Source organism: Molothrus ater, chromosome 4 (genome assembly GCF_012460135.2).
Source record: "Molothrus ater isolate BHLD 08-10-18 breed brown headed cowbird chromosome 4, BPBGC_Mater_1.1, whole genome shotgun sequence".
Classification (NCBI taxonomy): Eukaryota; Metazoa; Chordata; class Aves; order Passeriformes; family Icteridae; genus Molothrus; species Molothrus ater.
Window position 1 is genome coordinate 48,522,463 of NC_050481.2, and position 24,720 is coordinate 48,547,182.

Genomic DNA, 24,720 nt, shown 5'->3' on the forward strand with positions numbered 1-24,720 from the left:
GAGGGGAAGAGCCTGGGCATTTCTCAGTTTACCTGGCTCTTGCTCCCTCCCATCTTGCTCAGTCTTGTTTTTGCATCTATGATTTAAAACCAAACAGTTGGTAAAATTACTGTTAAATGCATGTGTATATATAATTTACCATTTGTCTTAATTTCAAACCTCCATTTTAAGCTCTTTCAATAAAAAACAAATTTCTTTCAACAGACTTTTTTTTATTTCTACTTCCCTAGTTATCAGAGCAGCAGGCTCAAGTGAATGCTAGAGTTCTCTCTCCTCCTTTCCTTTTTTCCACCCTCCCCCACATGGAGGATGTATTTACAAATCATGTTTTACAGGAGACTTCCAGACTCTAAACAACCATAAGCAATGCAATGAATCACAAGCACAGACATAATACATACACAGGAAGCTACTGAAATCACTCAAAAAAGTAACTGAAAAAATAAACACGTTCTGTGGTGGTGTTGGAAGTGATGGAGAGACAGAAAATGCTCATTTCTGAACCTATTCTCTCTCAGTTACTTGAGGAAATGCAAGGAAAACAGCTAGCAATTGTACACCTTTCATGTGATGTTTTTCATCAAATGAAGGATGCTAGCCAGAGACTAACCACTTCATCAGGTGTCAGGCTCAATGTCTTCTTCCCCAGCTCTCAAGAAATGTGCTCTGCAGTCACATTGGTTAGGGGGAGAAAAAAAAAAGGCTTGTTTTTAGTGATAGACATTTGAATCACTCAGATTCCGGCAATTCTGGCCAGCCGCCAACCCTGAGGCCGAGCATAGCAGGTGGGGATTGGTGTGTCTGGGAAGGGGCACAGCGCTGGGCAGCAGGAAGGAGCCAGATGGCCGCCTCAAAGCCCGGCCCTGGGGGAGCCGCCTCAGAGCCCGGCCCTGGGAGAGCCGCCTCAAAGCCCGGCCCTGGGGAAGCCGCCTCAGAGCCCGGCCCTGGGAGAGCCGCCTCAGAGCCCGGCCCTGGGGGAGCCGCCTCGGCGCCCGGCTCTAGCGGAGCCGCCTCAAAGCCCGGCCCTGAGGGAGCCGCCTCAGAGCCCGGCCCTGGGGGAGCCGCCTCAGAGCCCGGCCCTGGGGGAGCCGCCTCAGAGCCCGGCTCTAGCGGAGCCGCCTCAAAGCCCGGCCCTGGGGGAGCCGCCTCAGAGCCCGGCCCTGGGGGAGCTGCCCTGGAGCCCGGCCTTCGGGGAGTCGCCTCAGGGAACAGCGGCCACTGCTGCAGTACCAAGGACGAGGACTGCTGGAGGGGGAAGAGCACTCTCGGAGCATGGACCAGCCAGCCTGCTCCTATTCAAGTGCCTGCTGTTCCGTTTCATTAGAAAGATAATCAGATTCGAAGTAAAAAGCAGTTGCGTTGGACATTTTTATTTTGTTACCTACCCCAAATTGTAGATTTCATGACAGCCTGAAGAGATGAAATTTAACAAATCAAACAGGAATGTCCATTTAGGCAGTATTAGTTTCAGCTGTGTATGCACCTTTGCAACAGAGCATCTTTGGGACCCTCTCCACCCCTTCCTGCAGCTCCTCATGGCAGTCAGATCTGCTCCACTGAAGTGCAGTGTCATTGGTTCAGTGCAGCCTGTGAGGTGACTCAGGTCCACTGTGCTCATCAAAAACAATATGAATACATTAATAGGACACAGATTTCAGGTATATCAACGATTACCCAGAGCACAGTACAAGTCTTGACAGAAATTATTTTCCTACACATTAAAAAGATTGAGAGCTAAAAATCAGTTAATGGTAAAATGGAAAAATATAAAAGAATACCACAAATAAAAGCCATCTCTGCTGTGGGCATATTTTTCTTTAGTGCAGAGATCATTTCCAGAAGCTGCAGGAGGAAATAATTGTGAGTCTGCCAGACAATCTGTGACACAAAAGCCTGGAGTGGAATGATAACCAGAGAAAAGCACTTTATTCCCTTTATGTGATATATTTGTTTTCCCATCAGAAACCACAGAGCCATGATAAGCTGATGTTAGAATTCTGCAGCTCTTTCCTTCTGATGGATAGTTAAGGAATAGAATATAGCTGTATTAAAAACTTGTGGTGATGCAGATTAGCCATCCCTGTCCAGGAAGGGCTCTTTTTAACCACTCAGGGTGTGAGACAGCAAATGGCATACACAGGTTTTGCAGTAGACTAGTGTAGGAAGGTGAGCAATTCTGGTAACTAAGAAAGGGCTTCATGGAGCTCATTACTATTCTGGGGCTGCAGTTGTTTTCTAGTTTTATAGGAACATTTCTTCCTCTAATGCAATTTCCAGCAGATTCCCTGCAAACAGCTCATTTCATTGAGCCATGGGTGAGAGAGGCATTTCTGACCTGAAAACAATATCTGACCTAAAAACATCTCAGAAAAAAAAATGGGGAAGTGAATTGGGAAAGGTATTTTTTGTAGAAAATGGTCTAATCAATCTTTCTTTCTTTCCATGATGTGTATGAGTATCTTCCAGGCACTGAAAACCTACAGAAAAAGACAGTCCTCTCTGAAGCAACACACAGCAGAAGGTGCTACTTTGAAGTGTAACTGCATGCTTAGCAGAAGCAGAGAAGTGGTTTATCATGTAATGCAGCACATAAAGCTCTCATTTGAATTAGCCATGTAAGTGACAAATAGGGTTAGCAGCCCAAATGAACCCAGGGAAATTTGAGCAGAATTTAATTAATGACTTAAATCAATAATGAAACTACCTATGTTAATCTTTCAAAAACAGTAATTAATTTTTTCCTAATCTCAATCAGTACATGGATAAACAGGCAAAGTCAAAACATTATTTTATTCTTGAAGTTCCTTACCACGGAGATTTTCAAGCTGCAGTGAACTATCTAGTGAGATATTGATTCCCTTTTCTTTTAGCTAAGCATAAGGGGATACAGCAGAGGAAAAGAGAGATGGAAATTATTAAGTGTGTATCAGTGTAAGTAAACTGAGCAATTAAAATTTCCCCCTCCCCCCAAAAAAATTAAAGTAAACACATGTATTTTTTTTCTAATGCTATTGCACCTAATTCTATATTGTGGTTATCAGAGGAATGCATTCAATTGCAAATAAAAGAAAAGTCATTCACTTGAGTCTGGAAATAGAAGAGATTTGAAGTTTCTTTGAATGTAGTCCACTCTTTGAAATCTTCTTTCTATGCAAAACTTCTTTCTATGTGAATAATCTTTGTCAGTACTGAATTAATTTTATCCATATTAATATGGGTTGACACCATAAATTCATTTTGAAAGTCAGTGACCAGATTTTTTCTGTGCAGCTACTGAATATGAATATCACAAAGCATTTTCTTTCTTCTCCCACTCCTGTTTTTAGCATATATATATATTACAGATAATGTTAGAGGAGAAATAAAAGCTCCTTCAACATTTTCCCCATCTCCAAAGTAGTGCATACCACATAACAGGTCTGTTTGCCACTTTTGCAAGCACTTAAGTAGCATTAGAATGTGATATTCTCCTCCTTGCCACTGTTTGGTATACAGCTTTTACCAACTACATCACAATACTCTTTTATTTTGTCCTTCAAGGAGTTCACAACCCTCAGTGCTCCAGGATGCTGGGTTTGCACAATTCCCAGTGTGCCTTTTGCTCTGAGCTGTGCCAGGAGCTTTGTGCCCAATGCTGAAGCTCCATTCTTAAGGATACATTCTGAGAAGTTCTGCTCTTCAAAGGATTTGGGGAAAAAAAACACCAAAATTTATGACTAGCTTCTCAAAAGACAGTCATGACTGAAACTGAAGAGTTAAATCTTCCTCTAAGCTACCTCACGTGCATGCTTCTGAACACCAGCAGAGCAGAAGGACCCTGCCTTGGACAGCCTCCACTTTAAACAAGCATGGCTAGAAATTGCAGAAGCTGATTTTTCAAGAAGCAAACTCAGTTTACAGCAATGCAGTTGTTCGATCTGCTGCAGACTAACAGAATATTTGACTGAAGTCAGGTTTCCAGAGTACCCAGCAAATGCAGACCTGTAGACCTGTCTCTTCAGAAAGTCTTGGAATTGTTTACATCTTGTAGTATTTTCTGATTCCTTCTGTTGATCTAGTAAACATAGGAAAAAGAAAAAAGCATGATGATTTAAGGTAGTCAGCTTTCTGTCATTAATTCATCTATTTAGACATCTAAAGGAGTTTACATTCTGAAGATACAAAAATTCCCAGACATGGCTTTTTTTGTAGACCCCTGAAAACACAAGTTGTCTCAGTGTGATTAGAGGTATGGAAATCAACTGAGGCAAAAGTGGAAATGTAAGTTATAAGTTAAACAGTACACTCTAAACATACACTTATGTTTAAAGGTCTAAAATCAATTGTTTGACTGTCTGGAATAACCTTTAGTCTAAAATCAGACAATTAATCTGCAAATAAAATTCTTATCAGTTTATAGTGGTTCATATAATTGCACATTACCTTATCAAAGTTCTTTCACAGTGACACTCATTGCCTGGTACAATTTCTTTGCACTTGGCATGCGGGGTACTCAGTTTTTCTCTGGGAAAAGCTAGCGGTAGCTCTGTGCTGACAAACACAAATGAAGAATTGCTATCCTAAACAGCTAAAATAGACAAACAGTCTAATTGAAGGAAAGCATGCCACCTCTTCTGCTCAGGTGTTCCAGCTAAGTTGCATGAAGGGCCACATTTTACATCTGGGTCAGGTCATTGGTGGTTCTTTGTGCCCTGTCCTTTGCCTGGATCAAACCCTCTCCTCATACTCAAAGCCACAACAGTGCTTTGTTAATAATAAATCATAAATTCTCCTTCCAGACAAGTAACAGGAGGAGAAACATAAGAGTACCCATAATCTTTACTTCACTGTTATTTTTGGATACACAAAGGTAAAACAAAGTGAGGTTTTAACAGCAGCCACTATGAAAAAGTACACACATATTTACATGAAATGGTGCAGCAGATCTCCAGGAAGGAAAAGTTATATGTGAAAAATCAAATTAAGGTTAGTATGGTGATGACATTGCTATCATACAATAACATATAGCACAACCTTTGCACTAACACAAGGCTTGCTAGATTCTATCCCTCCTTTTTCCAGTTTTGGGAAGCTTTGTTTCATTTTTGATCTTTTCCCCACCAATCAAGTTTACAGGTATGAAGTTCACAGTGTCTGAGTAAAAAAACTACATAAAACCAAACAATATTAGGCCTAAGATTGCATGCTGACTGTGACTGGGGAGAAAAACGTAGCTGGAATACCACAGACAGTGACAGAAGGCTGACCACAGACTCACACAAAACCACTATTTTGGTTTGTCTTTCTGCAGTGTGGAGTACAGTCCCTGTCTCATATTGGCTGAGGAGTTGACAGATGAGAAAAGCACTAAGGGGCATAATTGTCTCTCCCATCATCCTGTCTTTAATGATCACACATTCAAACCAGTAATCTGTGGTGGTGCATGATGTGAGGTGGCACAGAATTGCTTCAAGTAATGTGGGTAATGTCTGACATAGAGGGAATAGCTTAGATCAGTGTTTAAAATTTAATTTCCTAGACATTTCAAATTATTCTTCACTTAACACTAATTTAATATTTAGATATAAGTCTCCTCAGGGAAGGGGAGAGGGAAGAAGTGTGACTGTGATGCCAATGACTGGGTGGTTAGAATGAAACAGCTAATCTAGAAAGTCAAAATAATATAAAAGACAGATTTAAAGCAACTGTTCTTATTGGCTCAAGTGGAAAAATTACAAAGATGATTCTTCTGTTTTGAAATACAATTTTGAATTGAATGTCATAAACCTTATTGCTGGCTCAGAAGATAGAGGGGTATAATTCTGCACCCAAGCTGTATAATCCTGAATTTCTTAGCTATTGAGATCCTGCTCCTAGAACATCATGTCTCTGTTCTTACTAGAGCCTGTAGCAAAACCAGGAGGAGGCAAACAGCAGAGAAAAGGCTCTTCTAAAAAAAAGAAAAAAGAGGGGCACAAACCCAAAAATTCTTCCAGTCTTTCTAGTTATTTTTGTAACAGATTTATTTTCTCCTTGAGAACTAATTGAAGCAGATTGGCATCTTCCAGATGTAAAGGACTACTAAAATGAACCAGCAGCATTAAATTATCCCAAAGGTAAAAAAAAAATAAATCTGTAACCATGTTGCTGCAGGTGGGATACTGAAGAGAAAAGTCTGAAAGGAAGTACAATAGCTTGTACCAGTTTTTACTCTGTTCCCTATACAGGACCCATCCGAGAAACAGACTGCAGTGAGAGGAGTGATGGGCTGGGCACTAGAGATTGTACATCTGTCTATTCCTTCATCTAGAATATGGACACAAAGGCTTAAATATCATTTTCTCTGTGGATAGTTTCACCTATCTGGTGCTGGTTCTTTTAAGAAAACTGAATGATTCCAATTATCTCCACAGCAGAGATGTCCAGCATTGCATGTGATACGCAGACCCTCGAGGAAGTTTGGACACCAGCGCCAAATTCTACCACTCTCCCTGAAAACAAAATAAGCCCAAAAGAATAAAGAAGGCTCAAAACTTCTATAATTAAGCCATAGGAATCTGCTGCTGTGACATTCAGTGAAATGTTTCTCTTCTATTCCCAGGGGAGCCTGTACAATGTACATTGTCTGTTTCTGCTTTCTTCCTGTTCTTCTGGGCATCAAGAATCCCACCAGAACACCTTCGGTATCTTACATGCTTACCATGTATCCATAAAAGCAGTGCCTTGTAACAAGACCTTTCCTAATGCAAGAAAGTTTAAAAAAAATTTTAAAGTCACCACAAAATCAACCCACATATTTTCAAGGGTGGTATTTAAATGTAACAGCAATTCTTTGTCATATTGTCAAGAGAGTTTTCTGTATTTTTAGAAACTAGGCAGCCAAAAATAGAAGAGTAAGTCTAATATTACTCTGCTCTCTTGACATGCAAGCCATTACAAAACCAGTTTAATCAGAATTTTTAAACTTATCTAATTTTTTTCCTCGTTTTATACTGCCATTCACCAAATTTAACTATAAATTGGATTTTTTCTTGATAGAACAATATACAATAGAATTCAGATTATATCCTATTCCCTTTTGAAATTCAAGAAAGTGAAAGAATCATTTGCTAGACACTTAAAACAGCAGGAGTGCAAAAAATTATTTTTAAAAAAGAAAGGGGAGGAGAAAATCTCAGATATAATTCCTGCAATCTCTGTGCATAATTGTTTATGTCAGATGCTCTATGGTTTTGAATTGCTAAAATAAGTTCAAGAGAGGGTAAATCAGGGGCAGGAGGGGTGAAGGAGGTAGGAAGAAGAATCAAATGTTTCAGAGTGGAACTCTTGAGTGCAGTTAATTTGGTCAGTTAATTTGGCACAGCCAGATTCCCAGTGCTCCCTGGATATTGCTTTTCCAAGGTCATTTAGTAGCCAGTTTAAAAGAAAAAGTTTAAATTACAATGGAATTCCATTGCTATGGCTATTCCATTATGTTTGAGAGACAAACATGTGCTGTTGTACTATCTTAGCTTCTTGGGTCATAAAAGAGCAAAACAGGCAAAGCCAGGAGATAAGGCAAAATCACTTCTTGAATTCAGGTTCTCTTTCTAGACTGAGGCTTACATTTTTCACTTACTACTGTCTCTTTTTTTTTTTTCTTTCCCTTTTGATATAGTGTGTAATGTGTTTCAAGAAAGCAAACATTTAAAAACAATAAAATACTTTTTCAGACCAAAGAAAAGTTCCCACATAAAATACAGGAAATGAAGAAAAAAATTTATCCAATAGTATATAAATTTTGAATGTGTCCTCTAAAGGAAGCAGAGTCAATAGCCCAAGCAAAACAACTGGCTCATTTGACCAGATTTTCCCTGTGTTCTAGAAGAAGGGATAAAAAAAATCTTAAGAAAACACAGACAAATAAAAATTTGGCAAGGTTAGAAAATGCAGGGTCAACATCATATTACAATATTTAACACAAGGGAAGTATCCAATATTGCTCAGGGATGGCAGGAAAAAAACAAAAGAAAGGTAACTGAAGCAATGCATTTTTGCAAAAATCACACATTCATCAAGATGTTGTTCTGATGGGGAAAAATTAAACAGGTAGGAAAAAGCCAAAAAATATTTCAGTCCTTCTATAAAAAGTATAGTTTAACCTACATGGATGCTGGGCAGTTTTTGCATTCTTGCATTCTTAAAGCAACTTTGTTAATGTGTCCCATAACTTGTAACTCAGATTTTTTTCCAGCCAGGTCCTACACTGTTCACCAGCATGCCTCACAGTGGAGAGTTGATGAATTAATGAAATAAAACATTAGGAAACTATTAGGACTTCTATGGTTACATTTTTTGCTTTCTAGTCCGTGTCTCATCTTGTGAAAACAACACAGACTGGAAAAGTAATTAGGATGAAAGTAATTCCATTGCCAAATAAACTTAATGGTGTCATAAAATCAAACTATGCAAGGAAGATTCAGGTCAAGTAGAATTCTAATGATGTAAACCCCAGAAGTAGAATTCAAGGCCAACTCATGAACACAAAAGGGAAAACTATCACTGTATTAAAGCATCCATCATTCTCTTCCTCTTCTCCACAGAAATGAAAATTTCCAGAGCATAGCATATAAATATAGCATCACAGATGTAGCTACAGCAATTCCTACAAAATATATCTTGGATAACAGTACTTTACTTGAAGATGTATTTCTTGGTTTTTACCTCTAATAATTAACATATCTGGAACCTGGGCACACAAAATTATCTGAAATTATTTCCTTCTTTGTTATCATGAAAAGATATGGGCCTGTTTTTCCCATGTGTCCTCCATAGATATGCACATATGCATACACACAAAAGCCATTTTATACCACACTTTGAGCATTCAGGCTTTGCCCTTTCTCTCCTACAGAGACAGAGCAAGCTCTCGAGAAGAATGATGTGATTTTGGAAGTGGGGCTGGGGAGGCCTGGCAGGACAGGGATTGCTGGGGTGTATGTGCAGTGGTTCCCAGGGTGGAAGCTTAGCTGTCCTGTGTGTGTACCATGCAAAGGATTGTGGAGAAACTGTGTTGGTCTGCTATTAATACAGTAGTAATCTCTGTGATTGCTAAAATTCATTCATACGCATATCTTATTTTTCTACTTATGTGATTTCAGGTGGATTTTCAGTTAGATACTGAATACTCCTCTATAGTTAAATCTGTGGCAAAATTGTCAAGCACTTTCCTGATATGCATGCTCTCCCTTATATTTTCAGAATAATCAGGTGCATTCACATTGGGATGATATCAAAAAACTCTTCTTGACAGGGATTCTTTCAGCCAATTCGCCTTGCTGTTCCAGAGACAGGATTTGTGTCAGGTCAAGCAACCCTCACTTTTCCTTTGACAAGAGGACGATGACAGATTAAGCACACACTGAAAATGAGCACTGAGAATGAGAGATGTTTCTAGGGGGGAGTAAAGGTCAGCTTTCTTCTTGGACGGCAAGAGTGCTTAGGAAAACTACTGGGCTTTTTGTCAGCAGGCTGGCTCTTGGTCCCAGCACGCAGCTGGCAGCTGTGGTTGCTTGGCTGGCTGTGGCTGCAGAGGCAGCGCAGTCGCGGCGCTGCGGTGGAGCACAGGAGCTCCCAGCATGGCAGCACTGCTCTTCAGCCACCCAACTGTCTGCTGCAGAGTACAGGACTGCAAAAGAAAAAAATCACATCAGGTGAAGGGCATCTCTCATTTCAATTGTGTAATAAAAGTTCTTCACTGCAACCCTTTTGTCCCCACTGTAATTAAGGCACTCACCAGAGCAGTGACCCCTTCACTTTAACCATATAAATAGTGGTTTTGAACGAATACACTACACATTTCATGGTGAAATAAGAACTGAAATGAGTATTCTGTAAAATACTTGGACTGTTTTAAAAGGATCTTCAATGCATTGAAGTCTTAGGACTGCAGCCCTGAGACAAAGCACAAGGTAGCAGTAACCTGTGCCATAAATCACTGCATGATAATCCAGCAAGCACCTTAAAATCAGCCAAACTTTCTTTACCCAAACAAACAATGAGTATTTATTTGGCATTTTGGCTGGCTGCTCATCAAATTGTATTGATTTTTATCAGTTCATAAACATATCTCAGTTTGAACTTAACTACGCTCTTAACAAAACGCATAGATTAAAAATGTTTAAAACCTAATGAAAGTGTTTCAAGGCCTGGAAAAAAAGTCCAAATAAGCTATGTTTATTTGGTGATTGACAAATATTCTTAATATTTGAGACAGAATGTCTACAGTAGCTTTTCAAAGTATCAAACCTTTTTTAATTTATTCATTTCAGAAGTCTTGTCAAGTAGAAACACATATGGGGGTTCTTGTAAACTCAGTGGTAAGAAGAAAAATACAGGAACTAAAGCAATAATATTTGGCATTCTGGAAAAGCAAATTTGAAGTCTGACAAATATCAAAATAAGTTTTAAAATATCATAGCATATGCTCCTATAACATCTAACATTTATCTTCTCAAACAGGATTAACTGAATAATTCATAAGCACTGCAGATGGGGAGTGAATGAGTTTGCTATACTAATCTTTGTGAAAGTCATTACCAGCATTGCATGGGGTTCCCAGTACTCCCTTTTACACTACGAATGAATGTTTTCCTTCAATTTTTATAAATGACCATTCAGAAGGACTTTTTTCCTTCTGTGCCATCATTATGTATGTAACATATGCTGTTGTCAGCTTTTTTTTTTCTTTTGGTCTTGCAATTTGTATTATTTTCAAAAACAGTGCAACATTACAATTGGACTTTGTCTTCCATGGAAGCGGAAGATTTTCATGCATAGGACTGAAACCAAATTCTCGTTTTACAGAAAAAAGAGCATGCTAAAGCTGTTGATTGGGTTAGAGATTGTGTTTACACTCAAGACTGCTTCTTTTACTCTCAACTGTGTGTACAAAGCAGGGACTTCAGCTGATAATATCAATTTTATTACCTGTCAAATGTAGTTTATAGCAGGTGCTTTTTCGGTGACAGCATCCCCATCCCCAGAACGATTTAATCTCAAAGCCCAGTAAAGATTATGTTCCTGTGCAATCAACAAGAATCCAATTAGTGCATGTGTCTCCTTGGCTTAATCTCCACTCTTCAGGCATTACTATGGAGATCCAGCTCTTGCAGCTTCTCTCAGCCTTGTGCAAGCAAACATTTCTTGGAGCAGAGGAGCTTTGCAGTGGCCAACACACTTGTGCCATGCAATGCTTTTGCACACTTCTGCTTCCCCTTCAGATGGGTCCTGCTTCTATCCTGGCCTGTGATCATACTACCCAAATTTATCTGACACCCTCTGTGGCTATTGCTAGTAGAAGCTCCAGTTTTCTTTCCAGGTGGTATGAGGCAGTTCCCTTGTGGAAGAGGAAGGCAATAAGAGCAAAAGTTCTGGGAGTGAAACTGCTGGCCACTCACACAAGAACTGAGTACTGGGTAGAACACCTGCAGAAACCTGAATAGGTCTCTGTTCCTCTTTTTTCCTTCCCTATGAGAGAAAGGGATAACTTTCTTTTCATTGCCACATTTCCTTTAGGAAACTAAGGCAAAGGTCATGTGCTGAATGCTGAGTCACTGCTTTGATTTATGCACCCATTGCAGTTTGTGTTTTATCCCTGCATGTTGAGTAATCATGTGACATTGCCAACTATTATAGTCAACTTATCTCCACAATTAAAATAATTCTCCATAAATATACAGGAAATGCTTAGCATGACTGTAAAATAATACATAATTTTATGGACTTTTATTTTTTAAAGTTGTTCTATTTAGTTTTCCATCTTTGATCCTTTACAAGAGAAGAATGAAAAGTAAGCAATACTATTCTCTTTTTTCTAAACTAAGTATTTTATAATTGTTTCCAAAAGCTGTTATCAGCTACAGTTTACTGGTAAAGAGACAATTTTGGAAATCACTGCAGGAAACAAGAGGTGCTATCTGAAGCTATATTTATGTTTGCCTTCTAGCTCACTGAAGGAAACAATTAATGAAACAGGGATCCTATCAATTGGACACATGCTGCTCTTCCACAATGGAGCACCTTTACTTTTCTCCCTTTCCTGTCCCAGAAAAGCATCTGCTTTAGCAAAACCACAGTATTTTCCCCTGTTTTTCTTGTATTTTGCTTTGGCAAACTATACTTTCCCTTTAAATCAGCTCTGCATAGAGCTCCATTTGGGTTCAAGACCACTCAGTTCTCTGGGTCCTAAGTACACTGCAGCTGTGTGCAGTACTGCTGAGATATAAATAGATCACCATCTCAGCAGGTTTTAAAGCTACAAATAAGCTTACTAAAATTGAGACATTGCACAAACTGCATTCAGTTCTATTAATGATTATCCTTCCATTCAGGAAGACTGAATTCAGTTACTCCATAGCATTGCACAGAAAGGTGACAGTCAAAGTGATGTCTCTGCATCTAAGTTTACAGTATGTATTTCTCTGAGTAGGAACAGCTACTTTTCATCAGGCTAATGTTTGAGAATTAAAAGAACGTACAAAGCAAATTTTTTTTGGCTTAGAGGAAGCTTGTCTTTTTAGCGTCATATCAAATTCAGCTTGGTAAGAGAGATAAAATGTTCAACAGGTATTGCTGGTGCTGGTGGAGGTTTAGCAACTAGATGAACTAGTTAAACTCCCACCATGGTAAATACTGTTCTGTGTTTCAAAACCTGAATAGTCATCTGTTTTAATTTCCAAACATCTGATGTAATACTGATTTCACTTGGTAGTCTAACTTTTACAATCCTTTTCGCTCAGATAAACATTAGATTAGTCTTCTGGTGTCTAAATAAATGCTAGTATTTCCAAAGATCTAGAAGAGAAATGGAAATTGAAGGCTTGGAGAAAACTCTCTTTTAATTTCTCCTTCAGTTTCCCTTTTTTGGGATAATAGAGCTTTTTGACTTTTTTGCAATCTTCCCAACCTTCCCCTACATTTGCATTCTATAACAGATTTATTTATATTTAGCATTTTTCTTTGGCTAGCAGAAGAGGTTATGATGCTGGATTAGTGCTTTATTCATAGTAGGATTTCAGATGAGTCACGGATATATCTCTGCAGCAGCTGTTGCAGACCTTGTAATGCCATTATGCCCTGACTCTGAGTGAGATGTTGCACTCAGGTTCTATGGCTACCCTCTTAGTGATTTCTATGACACAGAAGCCCTCCAATGTAGATGATGGGACACTATCAAAGAAATTTTGATGTAGAGCATATCCTGCAGGCATAATGCACACAACATGCGCTTTTGTGACCTTTTCAGATCTTACATGGAAAAACACTGCAGAAGATGAGGAACATGTACTTGCAGAAGTTTGTAGCTGTGACCTGTCAAAAAAGATTCACTTCCTGAACAGTAAAAAAACAAAACAAAACATTTCCTAACTCAGCAAAAGAAAAACTGAAACCCAAAACTCCCAACTAGAGAGTGAAACAAACAAGGGAAAAAAACCCCAGAAACCCAACAACAAAAAATAACCAAACAAAATGCTTCCTTGCTCATAGTACGAGGGGAAAAAATCCACAAAATAAAAAGTAAAATAAATACCTCTTTGCTGATGATTTTTAAAAGTCCTATTTCCTTGCTCATGGTAAAACACCTCTGCAGCCTCACCAAAGACCATTAAGAGCTTTTAGAAGTCCTGCTGAAAAAGTACACAGTTATACTGCAGAACGAAATAGATCTCATTTGATACCAGAAATTTGGTCAGGAATTTAGCTGAATGCCTGCAGAAGATTAGAAAGCATTTTATACATTCCCAACACCATTATAAAATTCTGAGCTCTGGGGTAGAGCTATCATAAGCATAGACCCAGATAATGCTTGACATTTTAAGCTTCAATCCCAAGAACTCTGCTAAGCTTCCACCCTTGAGTGATGCCATCTGCACAGGAATATTAATCCTGTATTTACCTCTAAGGTCTCTTATGTTAAAATTGTCACTCTCAGCTAAATTCAGATTTAGAGCAGATAACCTGCTACACCTGGGGAGAGGTACATAAAGTACAGCCACTTGTCCTAAGGACTCAGTAAATAACAGCTGTGATCACTTTTTTCTGTCAAGTCATCCAGTCAGGTAACAGCACTGCACTGGACTAATGAAGGATATACACCTGGCTTCTTGTATACATTTCTAATATTACACTTGCTAGTCAATGCTCATTTAATTTCATTTCACTCCACTGCCTTTATTTGAATATATCTGGTGTTAATCTGGTTTGTGAAGATATAAATAAAGTAATAGAGGACATGCATATAGAGATTTAATAGTCGCAAGTTATATTTCTGAAAATCAGAAATAGAATGGTGCAAAATTGCTATGATGTGAAGATACACAAATAAAAAGGGGTAGAAGAATGAGCTAAATAATTTTTACACTGCTGATTACCCAAAAAAGATGGATATTTTTTGACTTCTCAAACATCTCAAAGATAAAACATGAATTCTCACTGCTGAGTACAAAGGAAGGGGCATCTATCATGTTACACATTCACTTGCTCTGTATCAGAACCTCCTTTGAAGCTTTTCAGATACTCCCATCATGCTGCATGTTTTCATTTTGCAATGAAACCAGCACAACGACATTATTTTGTTTAAAGGTCATGCAAACGTTGGCTGAGTACACTCTTAAACAAAACTATTTCATAAATACACAAGGTTAGAATATTTCATAAGGGCCCAGTGTTGCAAGGTTTTGAGTATATGAACAATGACCTTATTCCCCAGATTAGTCTACATTTATCACATACATAAAAGGGAATAGACATTGTAAATACCTACAAATACATCAACACAGATAAAAATAATCTTGTTCTATAATGGTAAATATTACCTCTGGGCAACTAAGTATAGGCTAGATATAGTGTGTGTGAACAGTAAGGTACTGTTCAACTGAAAGTTGGATGTTTTAGTTCCTTACATTGGCTGTTCTAAAGTTCCTGAAACAAGTTACGACAGAATCTTCTTTTTTTAAAATGTATTGCAGCTGCCCTTGTATCTAGGTAGCTTTATATCTCTCTTCATTGTGATATTGTAAAGTTTAATGAATACTGAGGACAGACTTTATTAGAAAGTATAATACCATGTCATCAGCATCGAACATAGAAATAAGCATAATTATATTCTTCATATAAGAGTGCCATTCTTCTAAAGATTACATGAGAATGCTCCTCTGCTCTTCATCTTTTTTTTAATTGTGCCACATTACCTTACTCTAGAGGAGACAGAAAGGAAATGGGTAGTGGCCCATCACATTGGTCACATCATTGAGAAATAATACTGATATATAGCCAAGTATTATTTGGCGCCATGCTTTTTAGGCAGAAGCAGGTTTTTCATTTCTTCTACTGACTACAAAATAACACAATGGGTTTAAAATTACTGGAAAAAAAAGATCTGGGCAGTATCCTTGCACATCTAAGCTTAATAGCAAAAAAGACTGTCAAGTTTTAGCAAGGACTGTCAAGTTTAGCATGTCCAAGATGTAATTCTGAGGTTTTCTTTTTAACGTAGAACAAGGAATATATCAATAGAAAATTTTTATAAAAGCATAGGGAAACAAAACTTTGGGAAGTTGGGAAAAGTGGTTTGTGACCAAAGTTTAAAGCCTATAAGGTTCAACAGGCAGCTAGAATACTGTGACTTTCAACTCAGGACAAAATTATTCTGTAATCCTTACAGTAAAACTTCCCAGGTTGTTAAAGGCATTCTAGAGTCAAAGATAAAAAAAAAACATCATGCAGGGTATTTTCAGTTTTCAGTAAAATTATTAGATTTCAATCTAAACCATCTGACAACTTTAATGTCAAAGTTATTCTTTTACAGGCAGACTAACATTCTCCTGGAGTGGTTTGATGAAGTGTGCCATAAACATCATGAGTATTCTGATACTCCAGAGTTTCAAATCTGATCTGTCATAAGAGTTGGACATTTGGTTATTACCCAGAGCCCAAGAGCTGAAACTCTCAACCAAGGACTAGGACAAGTACCAACCTCAGTGCCAAATACCAGGCATTTGCCCATGAATATGTAGAAAGCATGAGTTTCTTCGTGTCCTAAAAGAGGTGTACTTGGATAGCTTAAGACACTTTGTCTTAAGCTATCCTTATTTTAACTCCTCTCTTCCTTTGCCTTGTACAATGTTTCATTATTCCTACCTTCCCTATCTACAACTATTTCCTGACTCCAGTCCTCAGTGCTGCAATCACACCTCATCCTTCTTGCATGCAATTTTCTCCAAAAGTTACACTGAAGAACACAGGAAGTTTAATTTTTTTAGTCATTCAGTGTTAATCTAGTACATTCCCTCTGATCTGGGGAAAGCTAGCACAGAGGGGAATCCTGCTCTGTCTTTCAAATCCCAGCAAATGGTGTAACCTTCAGAGCTTTGGCTGTCAAATACTGCCTGCACTGAGAATCTGCAAGCTCAGATGTTTGGAGTCATGACTCGCCCAATTTCAAGTTGACTTTATTCTCAGCTTTTTTTAAGCAATGTCATAAAATATTCATCTGACAATTAGGCAGATCAGCTGCACATCTGCAAAGGTTTTGCAGTTTCTCAACTAAACAATCTGGAAATATTTAAAATAGGAATCCCTCACCATACCATTTTCTCTCTCCCAAAGGCTGGCTGCTCATATTTAGATGCAGTGAAATAAGGAAGTGACGAGAAGGTACAGAGATCAGTTTCCAACCTCAAATTGCTACACTGCAAGAGGGCACTACAGGCAGTGCCCACTGCACTGCCCTTCTACTACAGAGAGTGACACCTGCTCACTCTCCTCAAAACACAGAGCTGACTGATGCACTATATTGCTTTGTTTAACAGATTTTTTATGAGTGGATTTCAGACTGATAATGAGTTTTGGTTTATGATTTCCTTCTCTTTATTCATATTTGAATATGCCTGCTATCAGAGCTCTTAGCTGTCTTTACCTAGATACTAGGATAGATACTTAAATCTCTTATCAGTGCTTTCTGTAACTGACTGCCTGTAAAACTGAAAGCATTTATTGTGGTATATGTTCTCTTTATTCCCCTCCTTGTTCTCCCAAAAATATGTGTCTAATTGGATACAAGTATTTTAACAGTGTTTTTTTGAAAAGTATCCCAGCTGTTTTCAATTTAAACTTCAGCAGCCTTCCTCACCACCCAGTTATTCTATACACAGTGTCTTAACATCTTTAAAATTGGAAGTGTTAAAGCCAGCAAAAAATGGAGGAAAATAACAGTGAATTCTACTATTTTTATCAATGTAAAATTATATAACTTTAATTTGCACTGATTCTTAAAGTGAAAGTAATCACTGAACAGCAGATTAAATGGTCATGCTGTGTAATTAAGACCTGTGTGTGCCACCAGTAATTACCCTTTTAGTATTTTCTTATAAGATTTGCCCTCACAGAAGAAACCAATCTAGTATAAACATCTTCATTTTGTTTCTCTTCTGTGGTTTTAATCTAGTATTTGCATAACCATGTGATCAGCCACAAAGAGGCCATCTGGCTGGCCACACTCTCCCTGATCCATTTTCTTTATGTGCCAACAGTGCTTGCTCCTGTGCCATCTTCCTTGTGGATATATTGGCTCACCACAAGACTATACCCAAACTATCAGCGTGACTGTTTCAGTTTCTGTCTGCTGAGCAATGAGTACTTGTGTGCTTGCCGCAGCTTCACAAACATCAAGGAATTCCTGCAGAATGCTACAATAGCCTTGAAACCACTGTGAAGGCCAAGTAGTCTGGCAAGAGTTCAAATCTGTGCCTTTTTGGTTCATTTTTTTTTCCCAGGCATGATGAATTTCCTCTTATTTTCTTCAGCTGTGCTGACTATCAAGAGAGTCACATGCACACCTCCGCTTTCAAGTTCCTTTTTAACTTGTCTGCTCTTGCATGACTGCTCTTCCTGTTTACCCAGTTTATTGGTTATATCATGACAAGGTCCTGTGAGGTCCAGCAGGTACGAACTGGCAGTCCTGTAAGAAACTGCCTCTACTGTTGAAGTTCTGAAATATTGACTGGGCTATCACCAGCCAAATGAAATTCAACATGGAAAGAGCCAGACTCTGCAACTGGAATGGGGCAACCCTGGATGTACAGACAGACTGGGGAATGAGATGCTCGAAAGCAGTGTCACAGAAAGGGACCTGGGGGCCCTGGTCAACATAAAGTTGAACATGAGTCAGCAGTGCCCTGGCAGCCAGGAGGGACAACCCTGTCCTGGGGGGCATGAGGCACAGCATCACCAGCCAGGCAAGGGAGGGTATTGCCCTGCTTTGCTCTGCACTGGGGTGGCCTCACCTCAAGTCCTATGTGCAGTTTTGGTCAATATAAGAAAGATGTTAAAATACTAGGGAGTATTCAAAGGAGGGCAAGAAAGATGGTGAACGGCTTTGAGCAGAAGCCACATGAAGAGCAGCTGAGGTCACTTGGTCTGTTCAGCCTGGAGAAGAGGGACTGATGGGAAACCTCATTGCAGTTACATCTTCCTTCTGAAGGGAAGGGCAGACATTGATCTTTTCCTTGTGTTTTCCAGGGACAGGACCCAAGGGAATGGCCTGGAATTGTGTTAGGGGAGATTTAGGTTGGACATTAGAAAAAGGTTTTTCGATTGGGCACTGAAATGGGCAACCCAGAAAAGTGGCCACAGCACCAAGCCTGACAGAGTTCAAGAAGAATTTGGACAATGCTCTCAGGCTGATGGTGTCACTCTTGGGGGGGGGGGGGAGGGTCAGAAATGGGACTCAATGATCCTTCCAACTCAACTTATTATATGATTCTTTGGTTCTGTGACTTCCTCTGAAGGGCTAAGCACTATTCTTAGCAATATTGAGGCCAGGGCCTCATTATAATAGGACTGGCATTATTCATGTTAATATCAAAAGAGAATAGCAAGGGACCTTAAGGATGTTGTTGTTCCAAACCCCCTGCCATGGGCAGGGAACCTTCCACTAAACCAGGTTGTTCAGAACCTAATCCAGTCTGGTCTTGACCACGTCCAGGGATGAGGAGTCCACAACCTACCTGGGCAACCTATTCCAGTGCCTTACCACCCTTACAGAAAATAATTTCTTCCTTGTATCTAATCTATACCTCCCCTCTTGATTAAGGCCATTTTCCCTTGTCCTATTACTACATCCCTTTGCAAAGAAAAAAAAAAGAAAAAAGAAAAAAAAATCTGTTCAAAAGATAAATAAAAGCTTCCAAAGTTGAGAATTTGGAAATCATGTGTGAAAACTCCTAAAGTATATGTCACAATAGACAGGAGACAGCAGAGGTCCCCAAAGATCTCTTCCTACACAGCCTCTCTGTCTATATCCATCCCTCATTCTTGCAAATTGAGTTCTAGCAAGGCCTATTTTGGGAAAAGATAAAGAGTAACTTCCCTTCCCTCCACGTGTAAAAATGAAGTTATGAAAGGAAAGGATAATGAGGTAGATTTAAAGAAGTGCTGGTACACTAACTTTATTGACCAAAAGGAATGCTCCTGATGACACATCTGCACTGTCTTTTCAAGGCCAAGCTACAAAACAGACTAAGAACTCGCCATAAATGTATTGCACCATTGTGAACATCTAGGTTGACTGCTTCCAACTACCACAATTCCATTTAGCATGTGAGATCATAACTTTTCAGGAACTTGCAAGTCTGATGTGCTTGCAGCAAATGATGCTGCCACACAGTATTACAGGATGTACATCAGAGAAGATGTTCTTGCACACTTCCATTGCAAGCAAGCATGAGTTTGGTTTTATCCTATGGAATTATATATCCGTAAGTATTTTTTCCCTTCAGTGCCATGAATGTGAATCTATGGGAGTATAAAGAAAATTTGAGTAAAGGATCTTTAGGCTCAGGTATGGAGTTTGATCTACAAAGAACAGGATGTAGCATCTGTTGCACTCTGGATCTGCTTTGTTTCTGTTTGGTGTTTTCTTGCTTTCCTATGATTTGTTTATGCAGTCAGGTACTGCTACAGCAGCTGAGGGAGAAACTAACAGGAATGCCTTCACAGGTTTCTATAAATCAGCCTAGAGACTGAATTATTTAATGTGACTTGTAGCATGTTCTATATGTCTAAATATCCACTTCAGGTGGTTGAAGTTTCTTTTATTAACATGTTTTGCCTCAGAAAAGGAGAAGTTTTATATTTCATAATCATAAAGGATACGATCAACATAAATTTACACTAGCTTGTATGAAAAAAGCGCATTCTATTATAAAGATTTCACAGATGTAACATGTGGGCAAACAGAAGATTTGCTGTTTTCTGTTAAAACACCAAAATAACTGTCAAGAATTTCACTAGAAATATTTGAAATATCCTCAAAGTCAAATATTTTATAAAATTTGGAGATATATTTACCTGAGAAGATAAAACCTAACATGAGAAATCCCAAAGTTTAGAAAATAATGAGTTAACATGTAATTTTGTAAATAAAACTAATTACCATTTTAATGGTTTTAGGAAGAATTTTAAAGCACTTAATCTGATCTACTTATAGAATAGTTACCAGAAGCTTATGCTTAAACATATGCACAATGGATTTAAAAATCAGTACACAAAATCTGTAAGTATTAACCTTTCAGAGGGTCAAAGAAAGCAAAAAAAAAAAAAAAAAGAGCACAGAACTAGTTGTCTTCAGCAATACCATACATAGCCTTCTAGTAAATTCCAGACTCATCTGATCTAAAATGGTTGCTTCCCCAGACCTTTTTGAATTTTAGATGTAGTTATTTATAAAATTTCATTAGACAATTCCCATGCTATGGGAGTATCCTGTATATTCAATTACAAAAGTAATGGTTGCGAATTATGAGAGTTTGAGATTAATTGCACAGCCACCAGTTGCTGCAGTATCCTATGAAGCAGAAAACAACATCTACCAGAAATCCTTTCCACAAAGCTCTGGAAAAGCAGCAAAAGTTACAGTATTCATTTTCCCTTCCACTACTGTATGAAACCTGGCCACTTATCAATATATCACAAGGGAAACTGCACCCTGAAAATTCATATGAATTAATAGCATTACTGGGAAAATCTAGTCTAAAATTTTATGTATGTCAAGTTTGTGAAAACTTCAAGCCTGCAGAACTACTTTATCCTGCTTTATATATGCAGTTATTTTATATAGAGTATTTCTTACTCCGGTAGGCTACTACAGTGCACAGTTAGTATATCAGAAAGAATGGAAACATCTATATTTTCTAATAAAGTAAGTGTTTATACCATTTTCAAGAACAGATCTGTTTTGGGTTACGTAGTCTACACCCCTGAAAGCCATTACCGATGAAATGGTGATGTAAGACTGGATCACCATAGCTCAGTCAAATCATCAAACTATGAAATAGTGGAGGTGATATTTTTGACATATGTATAAACGTGTATCCTTTCACAATTTTCTTTTACTAGCTCAACATTTTAGCTGTCATTGCAAGACATTTTATGTTTGAAATAACTTACTCTTCTCAATGAATATGCAATTTTTCTGCATATATTTTAAAAACGAGGTTTCTGTCATCTTTTGTTCCAAAAGGTAGGGTGTGCTAATAAATTAATGCTAATAAATTTCTATCTGTTTCACCAGAACTTCCACATATTTCAAAATACGCATTGAAATTGAAGAGAAAACTCAATTAAGAGTGTCATCTAAGCTTTAAAGTAGAATATAGGCATATTGTTTAATTTATAGCTGTGTTGGAAAGCAGACTGACTTGCTTCTGTTTTGCAATCCTGTCATGTACATTCCAAACAAGTGATGATCCAAAGCTAAATATTGGATTCCTTAAATATAGAGCACATTTTCAAGTGCATAAGCTAAGTATACTCTCAGCTTAAAAAGCTGCAGAAGCCTTTTCTGACCTGTTTGTATCAAAACAGGAAGGGTAGAATGTGGAGATGGAAATTTGAGTGACACAGGTTCCATTTACATAGAAGAGGTGAAAGGATGGAGTTCATACAGTTGTCTTCCAAAGGAAAGAAATAAACACAAGGGCCAGCTGGTTTTGCTGGCAGATCATGTAGGGGAAATGTAGAAGAAATAGACACTACTGTGCTTCTCCTGGAGTAATGTTGCAAGTGGATGGGGACTGTTAGGAAATATAGCAGATGAGTTTCATTCATTTGGATGACATCTGGTTTAACTGTCTGTTGTGTAACTAAATGGTTAAACATGTTTATCTTACCATTGAGACTTTGTAGAATAAAAACTGAAAAAATTGAGAATTTCTTAACTGATAGCATGATTTAAAAAACCTTACTCATTCTTTCAAGTATTACTCATGCTATAACTTCAAAAAAGGCTTGGTTGTTGGTTTTTTTCTTAAAGACTTTTAAGGTTTCACAGTAACTCAGAGTACACAAAAGTATACCAAGATTAAGGCTAGTAATTTTTTGTTGTGCTCTTTTATGAGGTGGATAGTGGCCTTATTTGTAAAATAACTATTCACAATTTTAAATAACACTTGGCAGCATTGTTATAGTATCTTCTGTTCTCAAGAGGGTACGCTTCCAGCTGCCCAAAGGTATCAGTAATAAGCCCCACTTGCCAGGGATATTACAGCCAAGAAACCCAGTTTAGACATAAAACAGCATCCAAATGTGGATTTAAGTGACAATCCTATTTGTCACCAGCACTGCAGTAATTTGGGGGGGAATGCATGTTGACTGGCATGTGTATTGATGTATAGTGAATTTCACAATTTTGTTGCAGCCTTTTAACAATAGTGAGCTGCTAGAAATTGCAAACGACCGCTCCCACCCCCCCCAAGATTCTCTTTCACAAAAGGGCCCTATTGATGCTGGGAGGTTTATATTTATATATATATCGAGTCCCCTAAATGACTGCTTCAGTCTGGCTTCAATGGAATGTCACAGAAATCTAGAAGCTGTTTCTTGCTGAAAGTAGTTTGCACCAGCCAAGACTGCCCACGGCTGACTGACCCACACTGAGTATTTCTTAAAACTGGATGAGCAATGCATGTTGTTTCCAGGCATTTTGTTTTATCAGAAAAATGCATGAAGAGGCATCATTTTTTTGTTTCTGGTTCAGAAAAGAAAGAAAAAACCTCAAAACCCACAAAAACACAGACAACCCACAGATTGCTGTATAGGATGATGCAGAAGAGCACTGTCTTTTGAAGGACACTCTTAAGCAGGTTTTCTGACCTATGACTTGAAAGAAACCCACAGTATTTATTTCCTAATGCAGTCTTCTCTGAAGCAAAGTATCCCTCTTCCTTGATATCTGAGCTCAGCATTTAAGAAAAACAAAATCTTGGTTCACTTTCCTCCATGAATGAAGCACTGCTTCATAGAATCATAAAATCATTAATGCTGATAAAGACCTCTAAGACCACTGAGTCCAACCATTAACATAATACTGCCAGGTCCATCACTAAACCCTAAGCACCAACGAAATCTACATGTTTTGCTTGATCCATTTACAGAGATTAAATTTATACAATTTTACCAAATATTCACTCTGTTGCTGTCAAGAAATACTATATATATATATATATATATATATATATATATATATATATCTTATTTTCTTATTGCGGGTGTATATCCTCTATAGTGAATACAGCAGCAACTCTTCATCTGTAATCTGTGTTATGTACTTTCTTGAGGACACAATGGTGGCCTTTAGGGGACACGTCAGCCTCAAATCCTCTCAAGATTCATGAGACAACAGTAGCTTTATTCCATTCCATCATCCTCTAGGCAGCCAGTATGCTTTATGCCTGATTGAAACAGATGCAAGACATAACTATGCCAAGCAGACCTGCCTCCAAATCCCATCACCTTTCCTATTTTCTCCTGCATGCTGTTTTTACTGTGGCAGTTTTTGGCGGAGGTAGGGGGGCAGCATGCGGGAGGCGCACTGCTCAGCCTGTTGCCATCACCCCAGAGTCACGCTCACAGCGCCGAAGTGAAAGTGCTGCTGCTGCTGCTGCTTCCGCCCGAGGCATCTGCGGCGGGGACCTCCTTCCCAACAGCCCGCTCGGGAGCAGTGCTTGGAGTCGCACTGACTCACGGCTGTGGAGCTGCGGCATCCTGATTGAGATTAAAAATAAAAAGTCGGGCGAGAGTTTGAAGGCTGCCTGTCAAACAGAGCGTGGCACAAACACTCTCCTCGCCTGAATGGGGGCTATGGAACGCCGTTTCAATTCCCTCGCCGGATGAACGCCTCCCGGCCCCCGCCGCGCCCCTCGCTGCACATACACCTCGCCCAGCAGCGTACGAGAGAGAGGGCGAGAGTCGGAGAGTCCGCTCTGCACAACACCACGCCTGAGCAGCTCTGTCGGCTCGCCGCCGGGCCCGCTGCCCCCCATCTCTGCCCCCCCGGCAAGGCCACCGGGCTGCACACGCCTGGCGGGGCCCCGCTCACTCCGCCTGCCCCCCGGTACTCCCCGTCCCGTCACGGGTCCCGCCCGCCGCGGCTGCCGGAGACACCGGGCGACCTTGCCTGGGGCTTCCCCCGCCCGCCCCCAGCGCCGGGCAGCGGCCCAGGGCTCGGCGCGTTCCATTCCCCCCGCATCACGGGGTGGGGACCGCATCGGAAGCCCTTTGCTCGCTCCAGAGGCGGGACACACACCGCCGTAGTGCTGCTGCCCGGTTAGCCGCGGTGACCCGACAAGCCCGAGCCCGGGGGAGAGGGAGATAGCGGCGGGACGCCTAGGGACAGGGAGGCGCGGGGGGAGGGCGGAGTTGGTA

The 24,720-nt window shown here is 39.5% G+C and overlaps 1 protein-coding gene across 1 annotated transcript; it reads right to left on the reverse strand.

Moving 5' to 3' along the window:
• Window positions 1-729: 729 nt before the first annotated feature.
• Window positions 730-24,059, reverse strand: LOC118686473 (uncharacterized). Its single transcript, XM_036382702.1, has 3 exons — window positions 23,927-24,059; window positions 9,471-9,646; window positions 730-1,245 (listed from the first exon to the last, which is right to left on the reverse strand). The coding sequence occupies exons 1-3, from the start codon at window positions 24,057-24,059 to the stop codon at window positions 730-732; spliced, it is 825 nt and encodes a 274-aa protein (XP_036238595.1).
• Window positions 24,060-24,720: the final 661 nt, after the last annotated feature.

Excerpts from the sequence above, each read along its gene's own strand:
- LOC118686473 (XM_036382702.1), bottom strand. The coding sequence starts at position 24,059 with ATGCCGCAGCTCCACAGCCGTGAGTCAGTGCGACTCCAAGCACTGCTC. Across the intron at positions 9,647-23,926 it reads AGCACTTTCACTTCGGCGCT|TCCTGTACTCTGCAGCAGAC; the intron begins GTGAGCGTGACT and ends TTTCTTTTGCAG. Across the intron at positions 1,246-9,470 it reads GCCTGCTGACAAAAAGCCCA|CAGTCCTCGTCCTTGGTACT; the intron begins GTAGTTTTCCTA and ends TTCCCCCTCCAG.